Below are 17,272 nucleotides of genomic sequence, written 5' to 3'. Positions count from 1 at the left end.
ATAGAAATACATACCTGGTTGGGAATCACTGTTCTAAATGTTCAACTCAATCCTATTAAAACTCGTTTTTGAAAGTTGAGCTGATGTCATTTAAAAACAAATTCCAAGTGTTTTTATAACATTTCAACACACTTGAAAAACTTTTCTACATTGTTTCATGACATTTCGTTAACATTCTGCTGATAACTAGATCATTCTTTGTTACGAAACATCCCTCAAACTGATAATTACTGAACTGAATTATCGATCCGTTTTAATACTACTGTTGAAATCGTTGAATATTTATCTAGTTTATATACGGGTTTGAAGTGCTGCACTGGGACATGATTAATGCCCATCTAGTATTATCTACCTCGTGCGAATTGTTGATGGCGCTCCAACAAGTGTTTCGTAATCTTCGCGTACTTGATAGCGTAACATTTACCTACTGTTTACACACATCCAAATGCCGGTGGGTTGTTATCTGATGAGTAATCCTAACTGGGGCAGATTATTGTTTTGCTCAATCCGGTGGCAGTCGTCATCGTCACACACTGAATATGGTACTTTCAGTTGTTCACGTTTCGCTACCGAACGGATATGATAATCCTGCTAGACCTGTTGTACTTTATGATAGTTTCAAGCAAAATTCTAACTGTCAAACATTTAAGAATGTACTGAGTGTGCAGCAGGCATATAATATCCTAGAACATAACATATAACCTAGCGCATTCTATGTTGACAGCAATTCAACATATGAAACTGGACGAATCATAGCATAATGCGAAATCACTAGATTGGTTCTGCCTCTTTCGTGGTAACATCATCGATAAGGCAAATCGCACACTGAGATATAAAATAAAAACGACTTAAGCATAGTTTACAGTTCCAAGCGAAGTGAAAAATTTGACAATTGAAAATGTGTAAATTTTTGCTTGCGAAATCTGTCGTGAAAACCCGTTTGTGGAACACGCAGGTATTTCACCAGCCTGCAGTTTACTGTTTAAGTGAAGCGAAAATCACGAGTTTACACTCCTAGCGAAGTGAAAATTGGCTGCAACTGACAGAATATAAACGCACGCAAGTTTTCGCTTGCTGCTGCTTTTTTCACTAGCGTTTATATGCGTGAAAAAAGTAAACCCCAGTGAAGACGATGAGATCCACAACCTTCGCTTTCGCTGGATCGAATTTATTTACAGTTTTAAGCGAAGTGAAATTTTTACAGGTTGCATTTTTCACGAGCGTGAAAAAATGGACATTTTGTATCAGATTTTCACTTCGTTTGGAACTCTAAATAGGGCTTAAAGAGGGCTTTAGGAAGCAACAAAATTTGTACAAGCGGAGAAAGATAATAAGTTAAGCATGGTTATTACAAGCCATATTGCTCGTTTTTAAATGACAGAATTCTTCAAACTATGTTATTTATTAAGCGGTATTCAAAGCCGTGTACACAATGATGAGTAATTTTTAAATTGAACAGGTATATTGACAAAGCGTCATCTTATACTGATAAACAGGGCCAGCGGTTGATGTGGGTAGTATGGGTAGACAGTTGTAAAGTTTCTTAGGAAAAAAGATTGTTTCTCAAATCGTTTACGAAATCATTTGTTTTCTCTGATTAGTCATGGCAATACCAGGATTCTTATAACGGAAGAAGTTTCTGTCTGATTTGTGCCGAATCAAAAACTATAAAAAAACTGCGATTGCCTATTTGGCAGAACGTTTGCTACCAGTGGGCATAACAGTGGAGACAGTCTACTGTGACAAACGTATCTCCCAATGCAGCTGTGTGTTTCCTACTCGAAAGGATTGCTGGGATTCAGCTCATTGTAGTATTGTCGACTCCTTTGTTTTGTAGAGCCGTGTTTTTTTTTCTAAGGTGGCGGGGAAATCTGCGTACAGACACCTGAGAAGAGAACTCATGGTGTGGGGATGAGACTAGGGAAGAGATGCTGGGGTAGTTACACTCCCCCAAACACCTACTGGTATCTGTCCCGGTCCACTAAAACCCCTCCAGTCTCCAGCCCTGGTCTTCCCGGAACGACGATTAAGTATTACGTCGGAGAGTGGCTTTTGTGCGTGATGCACCCTATTTACTCTTTCAACCTCCCAGCTAACTACCTGGAGACTGGCAGTTAGCTACCACTGGCGTGTTGGTGGTTGTCCCGCCATACACGTTGCAGCTCCAGGACAATCTGGAAGGCGGCCGCACAGGCCGCGCTCCAGAAGTCCTAGTCGACATCATGGAGTTAGACCATTCCCGCTGCCAGCGGAGCATAGAGAACTACCTTCTGGTACCTCGTATGCCCCTTGAGTCACCTTGGACGAAACACTCTCTGTCCTCCTTGATGGCGATGCTGATAGGCAACATGCCGGACAAGACACAGATTGCACAGGCATAATCGACGTGACTCCCGAACGTGAGCTTATCGTCCACCATAACCCCCAAGGGCTTCAAAGATCGCTTTCAGGTGATGGTGCAGTCTCCGACTCTGACCACCGCCTGTTGCCCCGATTTACAGTTGTTCACAACTCTGACCTCCGTCTTATGACGCGCTAGCTCCAGTTTCCTGGAGTGCATCCAGTCCTCAACCTTGCTTATACAGTGCGCGGCCGTCAACTCGACCTCCTCGATCGACTCGCCGTAAACCTCCAGCGTTATGTCGCCTGCAAAGCCGAGGATCACAACCCCTACAGGGAACTTGAGTTTCAACACTCCGTCGTACATGACATTCCACAACGCCGGACCCATGATAGAACCTTGCGAAACTCCTGCAGTGATGGGGACGCACTTCTGACCCTCCTCCGTGTTCTAAACAAGTACTCGATTCTGGAAGTAATTTTCCAGAATCATGTACAGCGACACCGGTACATGGATGCTCCGCAGTCTTCAAGTCGACCGTGACGATTGCGCAATATCGTATTCCCCTTCTCTTGTGCTGGAGTGCTACCTCCGCCGTCTTGGTGACGGAGGAGATGGCATCCAGTGTAGACCTGCCCTTCCGGAAGCCGAACTGGTTACTTGCCAGACTGTGTACACCCTCCGTGTACCTCACCCTTCTGTTGAGGATAATCCTCTTAAGCACCTCGCCCGCAGTATCCAGCAGGCAGATGGACCTATATGCCGATGCGTCCTCTGGCGGTTTTCCAGCCTTCGGCAGTAAGACCAGTCTCTGCCGCTCCCACCTGTCTGGAAAGTGGCAGTCATCTAGGCTCCTCTGCATGACTGCCCTGAACAGCTCGGGGGCCGTTTTTATCACCAGCCTGATCGCCAGGTTAGGGATACCATCCGGTCCCGGTGCCTTGCTCACCTTTAGGAATTTGGTGATCACGATGAGTTCCTTATTCGTAACCCTTATCTCCTCCTCAACCTCGATACGGCTGTCGTCGCTCACGGAGTGGATGTTCGGCAGGTTGGGCGACCATCCCTGGTCTATGTCTGAGATACTGGAACGTCGGACGTGAGACCCGACCACCGGAGTCCAAGGGCTTGGCTCGTGGCGCGAAAAGAGTCCCTCGATGATACGCTCCAGCATCGCTGGTGATCGTTCTGCAGGCACCAGCGCGCCTTTAGTCTTGGCCATTACTATCCTGTAGGCGTCACCCCACGGATTAATATTGGCACTCGCACCTAGCCTATCGAAGCAGGCCCTCTTGCTAGCCTTTGTCGCACACTTTAACATCGATCTTGCAGAGCCGAATGCTGCGCGGCGCTCTGTCCTTTGTTTTTCGTTTCGCGCACGCTGCATCCTCCGTCTTGCGCGGAAGCACGCACTGAAAAGGTCGGCTATCGCGTCCGTCCACCAGTAAACCGGTGGCTTCCCATTCCTAGGTTGGCGAGTCCTAGGCATGGTGGCGTCACACGCCCGCGATAGCATGGCAACTAGTTGGACAGCAGTCGGGCGGAGCCAACTGCCCCCCACACGGTCCCTTCTCATTACCTCTTCGAATATCTCGGCATCGAAGTGCGATGTCTTCCACCCGCGGACGGTCGAAATGTTGGCTCTACCCGTCGCTTGCCGCCTCTCGTTGTTGTCTACACTATAGCAAACCGGCTGGTGGTCGCTATTAGTGTAGCCATCGTCTGCCCTCTAGTTCTTGATCAGTCGCGGGTTGGAAAACGTCATGTCAATGATCGATTCCGCACCAGTTCTGCTGTATGTACTTTTGTTCCCAACGTTGGCCGGATCTAGGTTGAGCTTTGCCAAAGCCTTCAACAGGATCGGACCCCTCGTCCGTATGGCCGCCATGCTGGACTTATCCGCAACCCAGTTACCGTTTCCGGGAGGAATGCGGTAAGGATCCGATATGATGGCGATGTCCAACAACGACTCAGTGGCTGCTTGGTGTAGCAGCTGCTGGGTCGCTAAGCAATGGTTCAGGTTCAGTTGCGTCACCCTTACGCCCGTGGTTTCGTGGCTGGCTTACCAGCTGGGCCCCTGGGGCCTTCCATAAAGTGTTTGGTGGGCCGTTTCCCGGAACATACCATACACTTGGGAGACTCCCCACAGTTCTTCGCTTTATGGCCTGCACCTCCACATCGTCTGCACAACTGGCTCCTAACGGGCCCTTATGTCCTCCCTCAAAGCAGCGGAAGCAAATGTCCGGTTGCTTTAGTATGCGCAGAGGGCATACAGACCAGCGGACCTTCAGTTGGCTTTTTTTCAGGGCCAGGTTAGCGTCCGCCGACGCTAATCGGAAGGTAGCTACCTGGTTACCCGCCGGACTTTTGCATAGGCGAATCGACTCCTTAGCCACCTCCACCCAGCACTTCGCTTTGAGGGCTAGTGCAATGTCGCACCCCTCGGTGATTTCATCCAGGTTTTCAAGCTGAATAGTCACCTCTGAGATGAGTGCCCGCACTTGCACTAGAACCTTTTTGGCTACCGTTTTGTAGGTAGCCCCCTTGTTCTTGGCGTCCTTCCGGAGCTCAAGTATCATCTCGCCAGTGCGAGATCGGCGGATACTCCGCACATCCGCCCCCAGATCCTTGAGCTGGGTTTCCCCCCTCATCTTCTTCAAGACTTCTGAGTACTTCGACCCATCCGTCTTGAGTATGAGGGCATCACCCCTACTCCGCGCTTTTTTGACCTTTTTTGGTCCTCTGGCCGCTCCGCCATCATGGCGTGTCGCACCTTCCCGACGCTTCCTACCCTCTACGGTAGTCCAAGGGTTGCCCGTAGCCTCCACCTGTGCCTTTTCCGCGGTGGACCTTGAACCGGTTGGCGTGTTTTCCCGTGGGAGTAGCAAGACCAATCGTTTCTTGGTGTTCCCGGGGGCTGTTTCCCCCCCCCCTCGAACTTGAACTGCCTCGTTCGCTTAGCGACCTGCCGCGTGGAGCAGACCGACGCGAACGAGGGGGCGTCATCTCTTTGGATGCAGTCGCCCTCCGCTTTCTCGGCCGCATTCACTCGAGCTACGAGTTCTTCGTACCCTTTACTGGCTTCATCAATGGTGCTCCGAAGCAGGAGGAAGCTCTGCTTCAGGTCGCCAGCGGTATTCCGTCTGTTCGCCGAGAACTCGATTATGGCGTCGAGTTGATCGGACAACGCTGCCACCTTTCGACGGCCTTGTAGAGCCGTGTAAATTGATTCAAAGGACGTGTTTTCAAACGCTTCCTCAATAACAAGAAAAGTGCGGACCGTTGTCTCTATATATTTCAGTGACTTCTCGATCTTCGTCACTAGGCAATGCAAAGCGGCTTCAGTAGTTTTACCCTGTTGATAGGCATGTTCATGCTTATGCAAGAGTAAGTTCTTTAGAAACTCGCTGCGGATGTAGTTATCCGTAACTTTTTCCAACAACTTGAGAAGAGAAGAAGTCAGACTAATGGGACTGGAAGCTTTGGACAATGTTTTGTCTCTTTTGCCAGGCTTCGGTATAAACATTTTAATGTTTTGCTAGCTGACCGGGATATATCCCAGAGTAAAGCTGGCTCGAAAAGGCTGATGAGTTCGGACATGATGGCTCCGTCCGAATTTTGCAGAAAGGTTGGTAGATTACCATCCGGTTTTGATGACTTCATAGGTGCAAAAAAGCTTAGTGTCCAGTTGATAAAAGTCTCCCTCAACAGTCGACGGGGTCAGGTGACGTCATGCGTCTGAATCCGGGGCTTTATAGCTCTTGTCGAGGCAGGAAAGTGGATGTTCATGAAAACTTCCAGCGTTTCATTGGTAGTGACAGTTATACTTTCATAGTTCCATCTCCCTTTTTCAATTGCCCAAGACCATCAAAATCGAGCTCTGGATCTCCGTTTGGCTATGTGTACCTGAACTTTGCATTGAGTGAGGGATGTTCATAGGCGTCCTAGTTGGATGTGATTTCAGACCTGTTGAGCAGGCGTCTAGATTTGCGACCAAGGTTGCTGAGATTGTTTGTTATACCAGGGCACATCACGAAAGACTGTTCATTCGACTGTGTAGGTCACTCGCTACGTTGAACTAAAACTAAATGTCCCTAAAATAGTTCCAATTGGTTTTCTTTGGATTCCTGAAGTGCTCTCCTCTAGTAAGAACAGCCACGATGTCAAATCTGATATGTCTATGGTCTGATAAATGAAAACTTTGATCGCTGCGAGGGGTTCACTTAACGAAGCCCGATCAAGCTTGAATTTTTATAAGGAGAATGCCAGAAAATTGAAAAAAGTTGGATTGGATAACGGCAGTACCAGAAATGCTTGTTTAGTAATAAAAAAAAAAAAAAAAAAAAAAAAAAATCATTGATATCTGTCGATTTAATGGTTTATGACCGTCTATGTCATTCATTTCGAACCACTGTGCGTTGCAACAGGCGGCAGACGACAGAAGTACGACTCTCACTTTTGGTGCCGGAATACGGCTCTGAGAATTGCGACAGGTAAGAAGCTCACGTTGATTCTTCTTTTCAATAAGCAAATATTCGAAGCGAAAATAGAGCATTTTTGAATAGATAATCTATTCTATATTCAGTTTTGGACAGTTATGTCAAAAAACCATGATGATATACGAAGGACACTTACGAATCCTATTTTTCTTGTGAGTTATAAGTGAAAAAAAAATTGGGCAAACCGTTTGAGTAGTCAGTGATGACCTACCGGGCGAGATTTCCAATAAGTCCGCAATTTTGTTTTTTTTTTCGCACCCAAAATTTTTATTCTCATGTTCAAACTTACCTTTAAATTATTAGTAGAGAGTATTACACCGTGTTGCTTGTGTCACTTCAGAAAAAAAATAAGAAAACTTATCATTTCAAAAAGTATCGAAAAGAATATAATAAAACTATGGAAATTGTTCTAGTCAACATCACGAAATTTATAAAAAAGAACAGGAAACATAAAAACATGAAACATGATTATAATTAGAAGAGAAACAGAAATTGATTGATGATAATTAATTAGAAAATGATATTCTTTCATTCAAATACTTATTGTACTTATATTCTTTCCTTCGAGTACTTATTAGTAAAATTTTCAGAATGAATGAGAATGTATGAAAATTAAGTAAAATGATAATGAAACAGTTCCTCAAATGTTCCGGGTTTACAATTCACAGATAATTACAGTTTCTAAAACACATCAGATTAAAAATTAGAGTTAAGACGATTCCTTCCGGAATCAAAAGTCAGAAATTTAAAGCTTTAAAGGTAGGAACAGAAATAAAAATGTTCGAAATTGATGGTGTTTAGAAATTTTTACAAGCAGTTGGAGCACTAGAAAGCAGACTGATATGAAAAAAAAAGTTTGTACCAAATCCTGGTTTGGACTACAGGGCGTCAGCATTTGAAAAATAGGTCAATACTACAGAGAGAAGCATTAAAACAATCTTAATATAATAGATGCTTCTAATAATTTGAACCGTATTTTTAACATTTCTTAGGACACTATTTTCAGAATACTATAAGACTAAAGCTAGTCTTATAGTATTTCCATAATATTTTATTTTCAACAAATTTAACCTTTTTCTGACTCAAGCCATTGCACAGTGGTCCAATAAGGCAAAAAGTGGAACTCAATTCCATAGCGCCTTTCAACTTCATCTTAGCTTAATAGTGTCTTCGGAGCAATTGTTTGCATGAATGACCCGCATAATCGCAAATTTACTATACTAAAAATCAAAAAATTAACTTTTTTGTGTTAAGAGATAGAAGAATAGTTCTTAAAGTTATCGAGAAAATATGCTGAAATGTGCTATATCTTTGTAAGGAAAAGTCCTGGAGCTGTGTGGCCTTCAACAAAAACGTGTATTTTGTATGCCCAAATGTTTTTAGAACAACGTTTTCTAACAGGAGTTAAGTACAAAAAACTAACTTTTAAATAAGTTCCATGTAATGTACTTTATAACTTTGTACCTAAAAAAGATAGGATTTTTATTTGTTCAACAAAGTTTCATATTTTTGAATTTTCTTCAACTTTGCTGAATAAACTATTCTTCTATCTCTTAACACAAAAAAAATATTTTTTTTCATTTTTAGTGTAGTAAACCCTTCATATTTTATGACAATTTGCAATTATGGGGGTCATTCATACAAACAATTGCTCTGAAGACACTATTAAGCTAGGTTGAAGTTAAAAGTCGCTATGGAATTGAGTTCTACTTTTTACCACTGTGCATTGGTAACTTATTCTAATGCAACTTTCGAAAACTCTGTGAAACAATGTTCACACAACACATACAGAAGAATTCCATGAGTTGTGTAGTTTGTGCTGTTCCAAGGTAACATTTTTTATGAGAATGTATTTAATCTCCTTCAAGTTTTTCTTTTCACAACGTTTTGATTCAATAAACAGAATCTAAACTATTTTTTTTGGTAGAAAATTCTTATTTTTAAAAGATAACTTCTCAATCAAAATTTAAATTATTAGTAGAGAGTATTACACCGTGTTGCTTGTGTCACTTCAGAAAAAAAATAAGAAAACTTATCATTTCAAAAAGTATCGGAAAGAATATAATAAAACTATGGAAATTGTTCTAGTCAACATCACGAAATTTCTAAATAAGAACAGGAAACATAAAAACATGAAACATGATTATAATTAGAAAAGAAACAGAAATTGATTGATGATAATTAATTACAAAATGATATTGATTCAATAAACAGAATCTAAACTATTTTTTTCTTGGTAGACAATTCTTATTTTTAAAAGATAACTTCTCAATCAAAATCGAAGCAATAGTCGAGAATGGTACATTTTCCACTGTTTCAAATTGAAAATGGCACTTCATTGAACTAAACTGTATATGCTGCTCCAGTTGATTCGAAAACAAACCGCTTGAAAGAAGTGATGAACTATATAAGAACAGAAAAAGCGTCTATCTCCCGTTGATCGCTAATTGAATTATAGAGCAAAGCTAAATAACACCTAACGAAAACCTGTGTAGACTCCAAAATCTGCTGAAAAAACGAGTGACATGATTCATTCCATTTATCGTTCATTCCCCTCATGCAAGAGTGGTCACCGTTAAAGGGATCGGGGTGTGATGCAACTCACTCACGGGAGGAACGGTGACTGCGCAAAAAGCGCATTCGTCAGAGAGAACGGCCAGCCAAAAAAACAGAAACAGGTTTCCCGAGCGGTTCTCATTCTCTGCGCGCTTCTTCCCAGCTGGTTGTGTCCCATGTGGAAAGGAAGCGATCCTAAAATCTGGTTTCGGCGACTTTATGACTTCGGGTTGACCGGTGAAGATGACACGGAAATCGATCGATGCGAAGATCACGACGATGGGACGTTTTTTGGGGACGCGCTGTTTTACGTCCCGTTAAAGATTTTAAAACAGTACCTTTCATTTTTGTTCTTTCTTGTGCATTTTTTTAATGTCATCCACGAGCGACCTGGCGAGTGTTAACTATCGAACGGAAAATAAGGTCAAATTATGTCGATTTTTCAGTCAGAACGGTTATCAGCCAGGAGAAAGTACGCCAGTCCTTTCGCCAGCGACACGCAGGACGGATGTCACGAAAATTGCTAACATTGTCTCGACAGATCTCACGGCACCTGTTAGTGCTGGTGGCCGTAGTACTTCTAGTTTGCTTTTTGGGCTATCTTAACAACGGAAAGGATGCCTCCGGTAAAAGTGCCCTGCTCCTGGTGCAGCAACAGTTGGCCAAACTCCGAATCGACCGAAATCCGGAATCGACCACATCGACAAAAACTGGCAACGAATGGACACCACCAGGAGATCTCGGATATGCCGTAACTCTAGGCTCAACGGAAGAATCGATCGCTAAGATGATTAAACTGGGCTACGACAGTCAAGGTCTAAATCAGTACATATCCGATCTGATACCGGTGCGGCGAAGGCTGCCCGATATTCGGGACGCTTGGTGTAAGAAACCCGGAAGGTATCTCGCAGATCTACCGGAAACCTCGATTGTGATTGTGTTCTACAACGAAGCTTGGTCAGTGCTTGTGCGAACGGTTCATTCGATTCTGGATCGCTCGCCGGGAAAGTTGATCAAGGAGATCATACTGGTGGATGATTTCTCCTATCTTCGTGAGTTTTTCTATCATATTGAACATGAATATGGATTACTAATTTTGGTATTTTTAGCTCATTTAAAAATCCAACTGAGGGAATATTTTGTACCCTACCCGAAAGTGCGAATCATTCGAGCTGAAGAGAGGTTGGGATTGATGCGAGCCCGGCTACTGGGAGCGCGCAGCGCCACCGCAGAAGTTCTCACCTTCCTAGATGCCCACGTAGAGTGTATCGAGGGATGGCTGGAGGCTTTACTGGACCCGGTCGCCCGAAATTGGAGCACCATCGCGATACCGACAATCGACTGGATCGATGAGCATGATATGCATTTACGGTCAGAGAATGCACCAAGCTTCTACGGGGCTTACGATTGGGATCTAAACTTTGGCTGGTGGGGGCGGTGGTCTCGTAAAAAGAAACCGGAAAACAAGATGGAACCGTTCGAAACGCCAGCAATGTCCGGGGGGCTTTTTTCCATCACTAAACGGTTCTTCGAGCATGTCGGTTGGTATGACGAAGGCTTCGAGATCTACGGGGTGGAAAACATTGAGCTGTCGATCAAGAGTTGGATGTGCGGTGGCAGGATGGTTACCGTACCTTGCTCCCGGGTGGCCCACATTCAGAAGACCGGCCATCCGTACATGCAGCAAACGTCAAAGGATGTGGTACGCGCCAACTCGCTACGGCTAGCGGAAGTATGGATGGACGAATATAAGCATGTGATTTACGATATCTACGGAGTTCCGAAATATCCAATCGAGGAAGCGGGCGAGTTGTGTTCTAGAAGACAAATCCGCAAGCAGGCAAACTGTAAAACCTTCCGATACTATGTGGAGAATGCTTTTCCGGAGATGCACAATCCAATGGTGGTGGGAGCTTTTCGGGGAGAGGTAAATTAGTGTGATGTAAGCAACTAAAATTACAAATAAAATTTGACTCTTAACAGATGAAAAACAAAGCAATCGGAGACGGAATGTGTTTGGAGTACATAAAAGAGCAAAGTCTGCTGCACATGGCACTCTGTGATCATCAGGAGCGCAACCAGTTTTGGACCCACAACTACTACCGGGAGCTGAACAGTAGGCGAAACTGCATCGACTATACCGGTAGTGGCAGTGTGGTGGTGTTTGGATGCCATAGGGCCCGTGGCAACCAGGAGTGGGAAAATGTCAACGCGACCGGCCAGTTCCGAAGCGTTAAACATGGCAAATGTTTGGCGGTTAACCTGGAGGACTACAAAACCCTAACGATGGAAGACTGTGACGCTAAGCGGGACGCCCAGATGTGGCTGGTCAATCTGATCAAGCTGGATGTTTCGATTTTCTCTAACCCGTGAGGCTTAGTTTAGATATTTTGGAAGTATAATTAGCTTCTAGATTAAAAATAATAAAATATTTACACGAAAGTTTTTAGTTAAACGTATTTACTTCCAAACATCGTGTAAATACCACCTCCGCATGTATCAAACGATCGGCGAACGAGAAAAAAACGAACCCGAATCCGCCGCGAATCGTGAGGTGTTACGCTGTATCGAAGCAAGCGACGACGGCCGTGAGCAAACGTCAAAATTTTTCGCAAACACCGTAACGCATGGTTGTCTCGCAAACGGTAGAGTTCTATTTCGGTTAACAATTATGTAATTATGTCTGATTTTGTTGGAAAAATAAGTGTGACAGTGAAATAAATCGAGGTTTTAGTCAGTGCTTGCCGTGGAAAGTGTTTGTGTGAAGAGAAAAAAGTTAAATTTCTAGTGCTGTCGGAGAAAGGTAAGGTAAGGTTATTTCATGTTTAGATAAACACTGATCTTGAGAATCTAACCGAACCCCAAAAATCAGTTGATCTTTCAACGGTAGCACAAAAGAAGTTGATAGTAGAGGCAGCAGTTTTATGTACATTATTATCAGTTCCTGTTTGCCCGGTTTGAAATCAGAACTGCTGCAATTTAACCCTTAAATGCGCACGATGTTAAAAAATGATTTAAAAACATAAAATCTTTGTTCAACAGGTTATTTGCTCTAAAACTAACCAATATGCATAAAAAATTGAAAGATTTACTTTTCAATGTGCAAATATTACCATGTTGTTTTCAAACAACACTGTGACTTTTTCGCAGAATAAAGTCGAAACAATTACTTTTGTTAATAGTAACTTTAAAATTGACCTTTTGTTAGTATAATTACTGATAATACAAACATTTCCACTATCCACTAACCTTATTTTAAAATTTATCTTCAAAGATAGTCAGCACCAGTCGGGAATCTCGACATGTTTTTTTCCATTTCCGAGATTTTGACACCAAAAATAAATACAAAACATTCAAATACAGTACTTCCAGCTGTTAAGTTTTCTTCGTTAGAGTCTAGAGAGTTGTTCTAATGAATTTTATTTCTAAAAAATACTAAAATACGTATATTTTAAAACGTTTTTAGTAGTGTTGTTTTAAAACAACATTGCGCATTTAAGGGTTAAAGATATGTATGGCTTGTATTCTCTTAAAAAAATACAGTGGGTTTCTTATAAGAAAACAAACCGTTAAGCAACTTAGCCATGGCGGTGAGTGCTCAATAATGATACTAATATGTTTAGAACCAGAACGATTTGTTTGATCGAGATTGTGTGTTCGGCAAAGTTGTTCATAATAATTTTGTCCATCCAAAAAATAGCTTTAAAGTTCGGTCTCTATTCTAAATGTGGGAACAAAGGTTGACATTTCTTAGAGAGTACCATTTGATTGAATGAAACCGCAAAATACTGTTAGAGAATGTTTTGATATATCAAAACCATGTTAAGCAAGTTTACCTGCCAGTTTTTTTCACATCGTTTTCTATAATAGAAAAAATAACCTTTACATATAAGCTCATTAATTCAAAGATCTTCAAAAAAATTGGTTTGTCTTAGAATTATGTTAAATAAGTATTTTAGTATTTTTTTAAATGTTATTCACATATCTTTAATCTACTCGGAATTATTTCACTTTGAAGTTTCTTCGATACTCTTCCATAGAATTGCTCTTACTTTTGGGTCATACAACTCAAAGCAATTCTATTAGTTTCATTAGGAAGCTAAGAAAACTTTCTACTAGATACAGCTTCTACATGTCTAAATGAATGTGAAAATCAACATTCTCGAAGCAAAAATGTACAAAAGTAGTACTGTTTTAAACTTATTTTAAGGCTTTCTCCCAAAAAGACGTGGTTAACATTATTGTTGTTTAGCTCAAATTGAGCTTTCTTGACTGATCTACAGTTCGTTCTTGAACACCAACTCTGCTTTAGTTTTGGAAAAATTTCAATTTTATTGCAGCATGTTTGATGGATTGATTGCCAGTTTTATGTTGATACAGTTTCTCCGCCAAACATGCTGCATTAAAATCAAAATGAAAAACGTTCAATTTGAACTAAATACAATAATGTAACCGCTCCTGCTTGTTGGAAAAGATCAAAGTACGTTCAAAACGGAACTACTTTTGCACATTTTTGCTTCCAGAATGATAATCTTCTCATTCATTTACACATATAGGAGCTGTATTTAGTAGAAAATTTTCACAACTTTCAAATGAAACTAATAGAATCATACCTAACTTGTTTTAGTCATCTTTGCTGCTAATTTAAAATCAATAAAAATTGCACTTGGCTCAGTTAAACATGAATTGTATCGTGCCGTGTCAAATAAACTATTAAAAACCTATACACACACATATCTTTAAAATGAGGGGTATTCAAGTTGTGTTTGATACACGATAAAAATAATACGGCAACTTGAGGTTGACCAATTTTTTAATTTGACATCCTTTAGTAGGAGCTAATTAGCCTAAAGTCGATCAGTTGAATATTCCTCTTAGCTTTTACATCTATGGCTTTACTGTCAAGAATAAAATGTATTTTTCGAGATTACGGAACATTTGATCGCATCTTTGACCATGGTTAGGCCATATCGGTAACAAAAAAAAATTCAGCTTTGTAATGATTTTTTTGATTTTCCCAGCTTTTGGTATATACAGTCATACCTCGATATAAGGCAACCTCGATATAACGAAACTCGACATAACGTAACTTTTACCTCGATAAAACGTAACTTTTTAAAACGTATCGAAATTGAAAATAAATGATACAGCAACTGTTTTTGGGCCATAAATTGCTTCAAAAAATGTTTGTAGTAAGTTTTGAAAACAATAAACCAAAATTGTCCAAAATGGGCATAAGGAAGGTTTAAAAATACTAATCGGCGATGGGAAATAGGTTTTCACGCATCCTTCAGTAACAATTTACATTCTAGCAGCAATTTAAAAAAAAATTTTTTTGCTTGTTAAAATTTTCTCTAAATGGGCATAAGAAAGGTTTAAAAATACTGATAGGTGATAAGAAATAGGTTTTCGCGCATCTGTGAATAACCACCAACAGTCTTGCATCAATTAAAAAATGTTTTTTGCTAGTTGAAAATTGTCCTAAATGGGCATAAGAATGGTTTTAAAATACTGATAGGTGATGAGAAATAGGTTTTCACGCATCTTTGAGTGTGACCTCTTGTATCAATTGAAAAAAATATTTTTTTTTTTTATTTTTGCTTCTGAAAATATTTCTAAATGGGCATAAGAAAGGTTTAAAAATACTGATAAGTTATGGAAAATAGGTTTTCGCGCATCTTTGAGTAACCATTAACATTCTTGCATAAATTAAAAAAGTAGAAGGTTATATCTGACACACAACCGCATTATTGACGTAGGACTACTCCGAGTAATCGTTCATTGACACACAACACAGTGAGCAAGAGGAAAGAAAACTAGAATTACCACATCTTTGATTTTTACATGCTCAAATCATTGATTTTAATTTCTTCACAGCTCTATTTTCATTAGGTTTCATTGCAACGACATATCCAGCACAAAGCTTCTCCCTACCCTCACCCAGCGAATGACAATACTGGCTCGTTCTTGTCTTGTTAAAAAATTAAACCGGGTGGAGCTTATCAGTTGCCAGTGTGCGAGTATAAAAGGAAAAGAACCGTCCGCGCGTTCAGTCATTTCGCATTTTGAGCTAGACCTGTGCGCGTCGCGGTCGCAGCATTTCTGTTTGCAGTTAGCGGACTCCCGATGTTCCTGTTTGCACAACTTTAACACGCAGTTCACAAACAGTCTTTTTCAAGACTTTTATTAAATTTATAAAGAAAGTTAATTCAATTTTACTCAACGATGGGAATTTCGAGCCCAGTGAATGGACAGTGAATAATAACAGGTTCGTTTTGCTTCAGAAACGGTGCGCTAGCTTGTTTCAACCGGCAGCAATACTGTTGTAATGTAAGATCAAAATCGAATTTCATGGCTATTAGTGTTTTAAAATTGTTTCTGGGGGTTCTGACGAGCAGTGGCAAGCCGTCATAAATCAAAACTTAAATTGAATTCATTTGTCCCGCCGCAGTTTGCTTGAGATAATTTCTCATTGCGTGTGATTGCGGGAACATATGCAGCTAAGGAAATGAAAGAAAAATTAAACCGGGCGGAGCTTATCAGTTGCCAGTGTGCGAGTATAAAAGGAAAAGAACCGTCCGCGCGTTCAGTCATTTCGCATTTTGAGCTAGACCTGTGCGCGTCGCGGTCGCAGCATTTCTGTTTGCAGTTAGCGGACTCCCGATGTTCCTGTTTGCACAACTTTAACACGCAGTTCACAAACAGTCTTTTTCAAGACTTTTATTAAATTTATAAAGAAAGTTAATTCAATTTTACTCAACGATGGGAATTTCGAGCCCAGTGAATGGACAGTGAATAATAACAGGTTCGTTTTGCTTCAGAAACGGTGCGCTAGCTTGTTTCAACCGGCAGCAATACTGTTGTAATGTAAGATCAAAATCGAATTTCATGGCTATTAGTGTTTTAAAATCGTTTCTGGGGGTTCTGACGAGCAGTGGCAAGCCGTCATAAATCAAAACTTAAATTGAATTCATTTGTCCCGCCGCAGATTGCTTGAGATAATTTCTCATTGCGTGTGATTGCGGGAACATATGCAGCTAAGGAAATGAAAGAAAAATTAAACCGGGCGGAGCTTATCAGTTGCCAGTGTGCGAGTATAAAAGGAAAAGAACCGTCCGCGCGTTCAGTCATTTCGCATTTTGAGCTAGACCTGTGCGCGTCGCGGTCGCAGCATTTCTGTTTGCAGTTAGCGGACTCCCGATGTTCCTGTTTGGACAACTTTAACACGCAGTTTACAAACAGTCTTTTTCAAGACTTTTATTAAATTTATAAAGAAAGTTAATTCAATTTTACTCAACGATGGGAATTTCGAGCCCAGTGAATGGACAGTGAATAATAACAGGTTCGTTTTGCTTCAGAAACGGTGCGCTAGCTTGTTTTAACGGGCAGCAATACTGTTGTAATGTAAGACCAAAATCGAATTCCATGGCGGTCGCAGCATTTCTGTTTCCAGTTAGCGGACTCCCGGTGTTCCTGTTTGCACAACTTTAACACGCAGTTCACAAACAGTCTTTTTCAAGACTTTTATTAAATTTATAAAGAAAGTTAATTCAATTTTATTTCAAGACTTTTATTAAATTTATAAAGAAAGTGAATTTAATTTTACTCAACGATGGGAATTTCGAGCCCAGTGAATGGACAGTGAATAATAACAGGTTCGTTTTGCTTCAGAAACGGTGCGCTAGCTTGTTTCAACCGGCAGCAATACTGTTGTAATGTAAGATCAAAATCGAATTTCATGGCTATTAGTGTTTTAAAATCGTTTCTGGGGGTTCTGACGAGCAGTGGCAAGCCGTCGTAAATCAAAACTTAAATTGAATTCATTTGTCCTGCCGCAGATTGCTTGAGATAATTTCTCATTGCGTGTGATTGCGGG

The 17,272-nt window shown here is 41.2% G+C and overlaps 1 protein-coding gene across 1 annotated transcript; it reads left to right on the top strand.

Annotated features, from left to right (window-relative positions):
* Positions 1-9,863: 9,863 nt before the first annotated feature.
* LOC129723534 (putative polypeptide N-acetylgalactosaminyltransferase 9) lies at positions 9,864-11,838 on the top strand. The gene is made up of 3 exons (XM_055677810.1): positions 9,864-10,448; positions 10,506-11,323; positions 11,380-11,838. Exons 1-3 carry the CDS (start codon positions 9,905-9,907, stop codon positions 11,767-11,769), a joined length of 1,752 nt encoding a protein of 583 aa, XP_055533785.1. The 5' UTR covers positions 9,864-9,904; the 3' UTR covers positions 11,770-11,838.
* The last annotated feature ends 5,434 nt before the right edge of the window (positions 11,839-17,272 follow it).

This window comes from Wyeomyia smithii, chromosome 2, assembly GCF_029784165.1.
Source record: "Wyeomyia smithii strain HCP4-BCI-WySm-NY-G18 chromosome 2, ASM2978416v1, whole genome shotgun sequence".
NCBI classification, from domain to species: Eukaryota; Metazoa; Arthropoda; class Insecta; order Diptera; family Culicidae; genus Wyeomyia; species Wyeomyia smithii.
This window is presented reverse-complemented; position numbering and strand designations above follow the sequence as displayed.

Bases quoted from the DNA above. Each gene is read 5' to 3' on its own strand.
- LOC129723534 (XM_055677810.1), top strand. From the start codon at position 9,905: ATGTCACGAAAATTGCTAACATTGTCTCGACAGATCTCACGGCACCTG. The intron at 10,449-10,505 runs GTGAGTTTTTCT...TGGTATTTTTAG, and splicing joins GGATGATTTCTCCTATCTTC to CTCATTTAAAAATCCAACTG. The intron at 11,324-11,379 runs GTAAATTAGTGT...GACTCTTAACAG, and splicing joins TGGGAGCTTTTCGGGGAGAG to ATGAAAAACAAAGCAATCGG.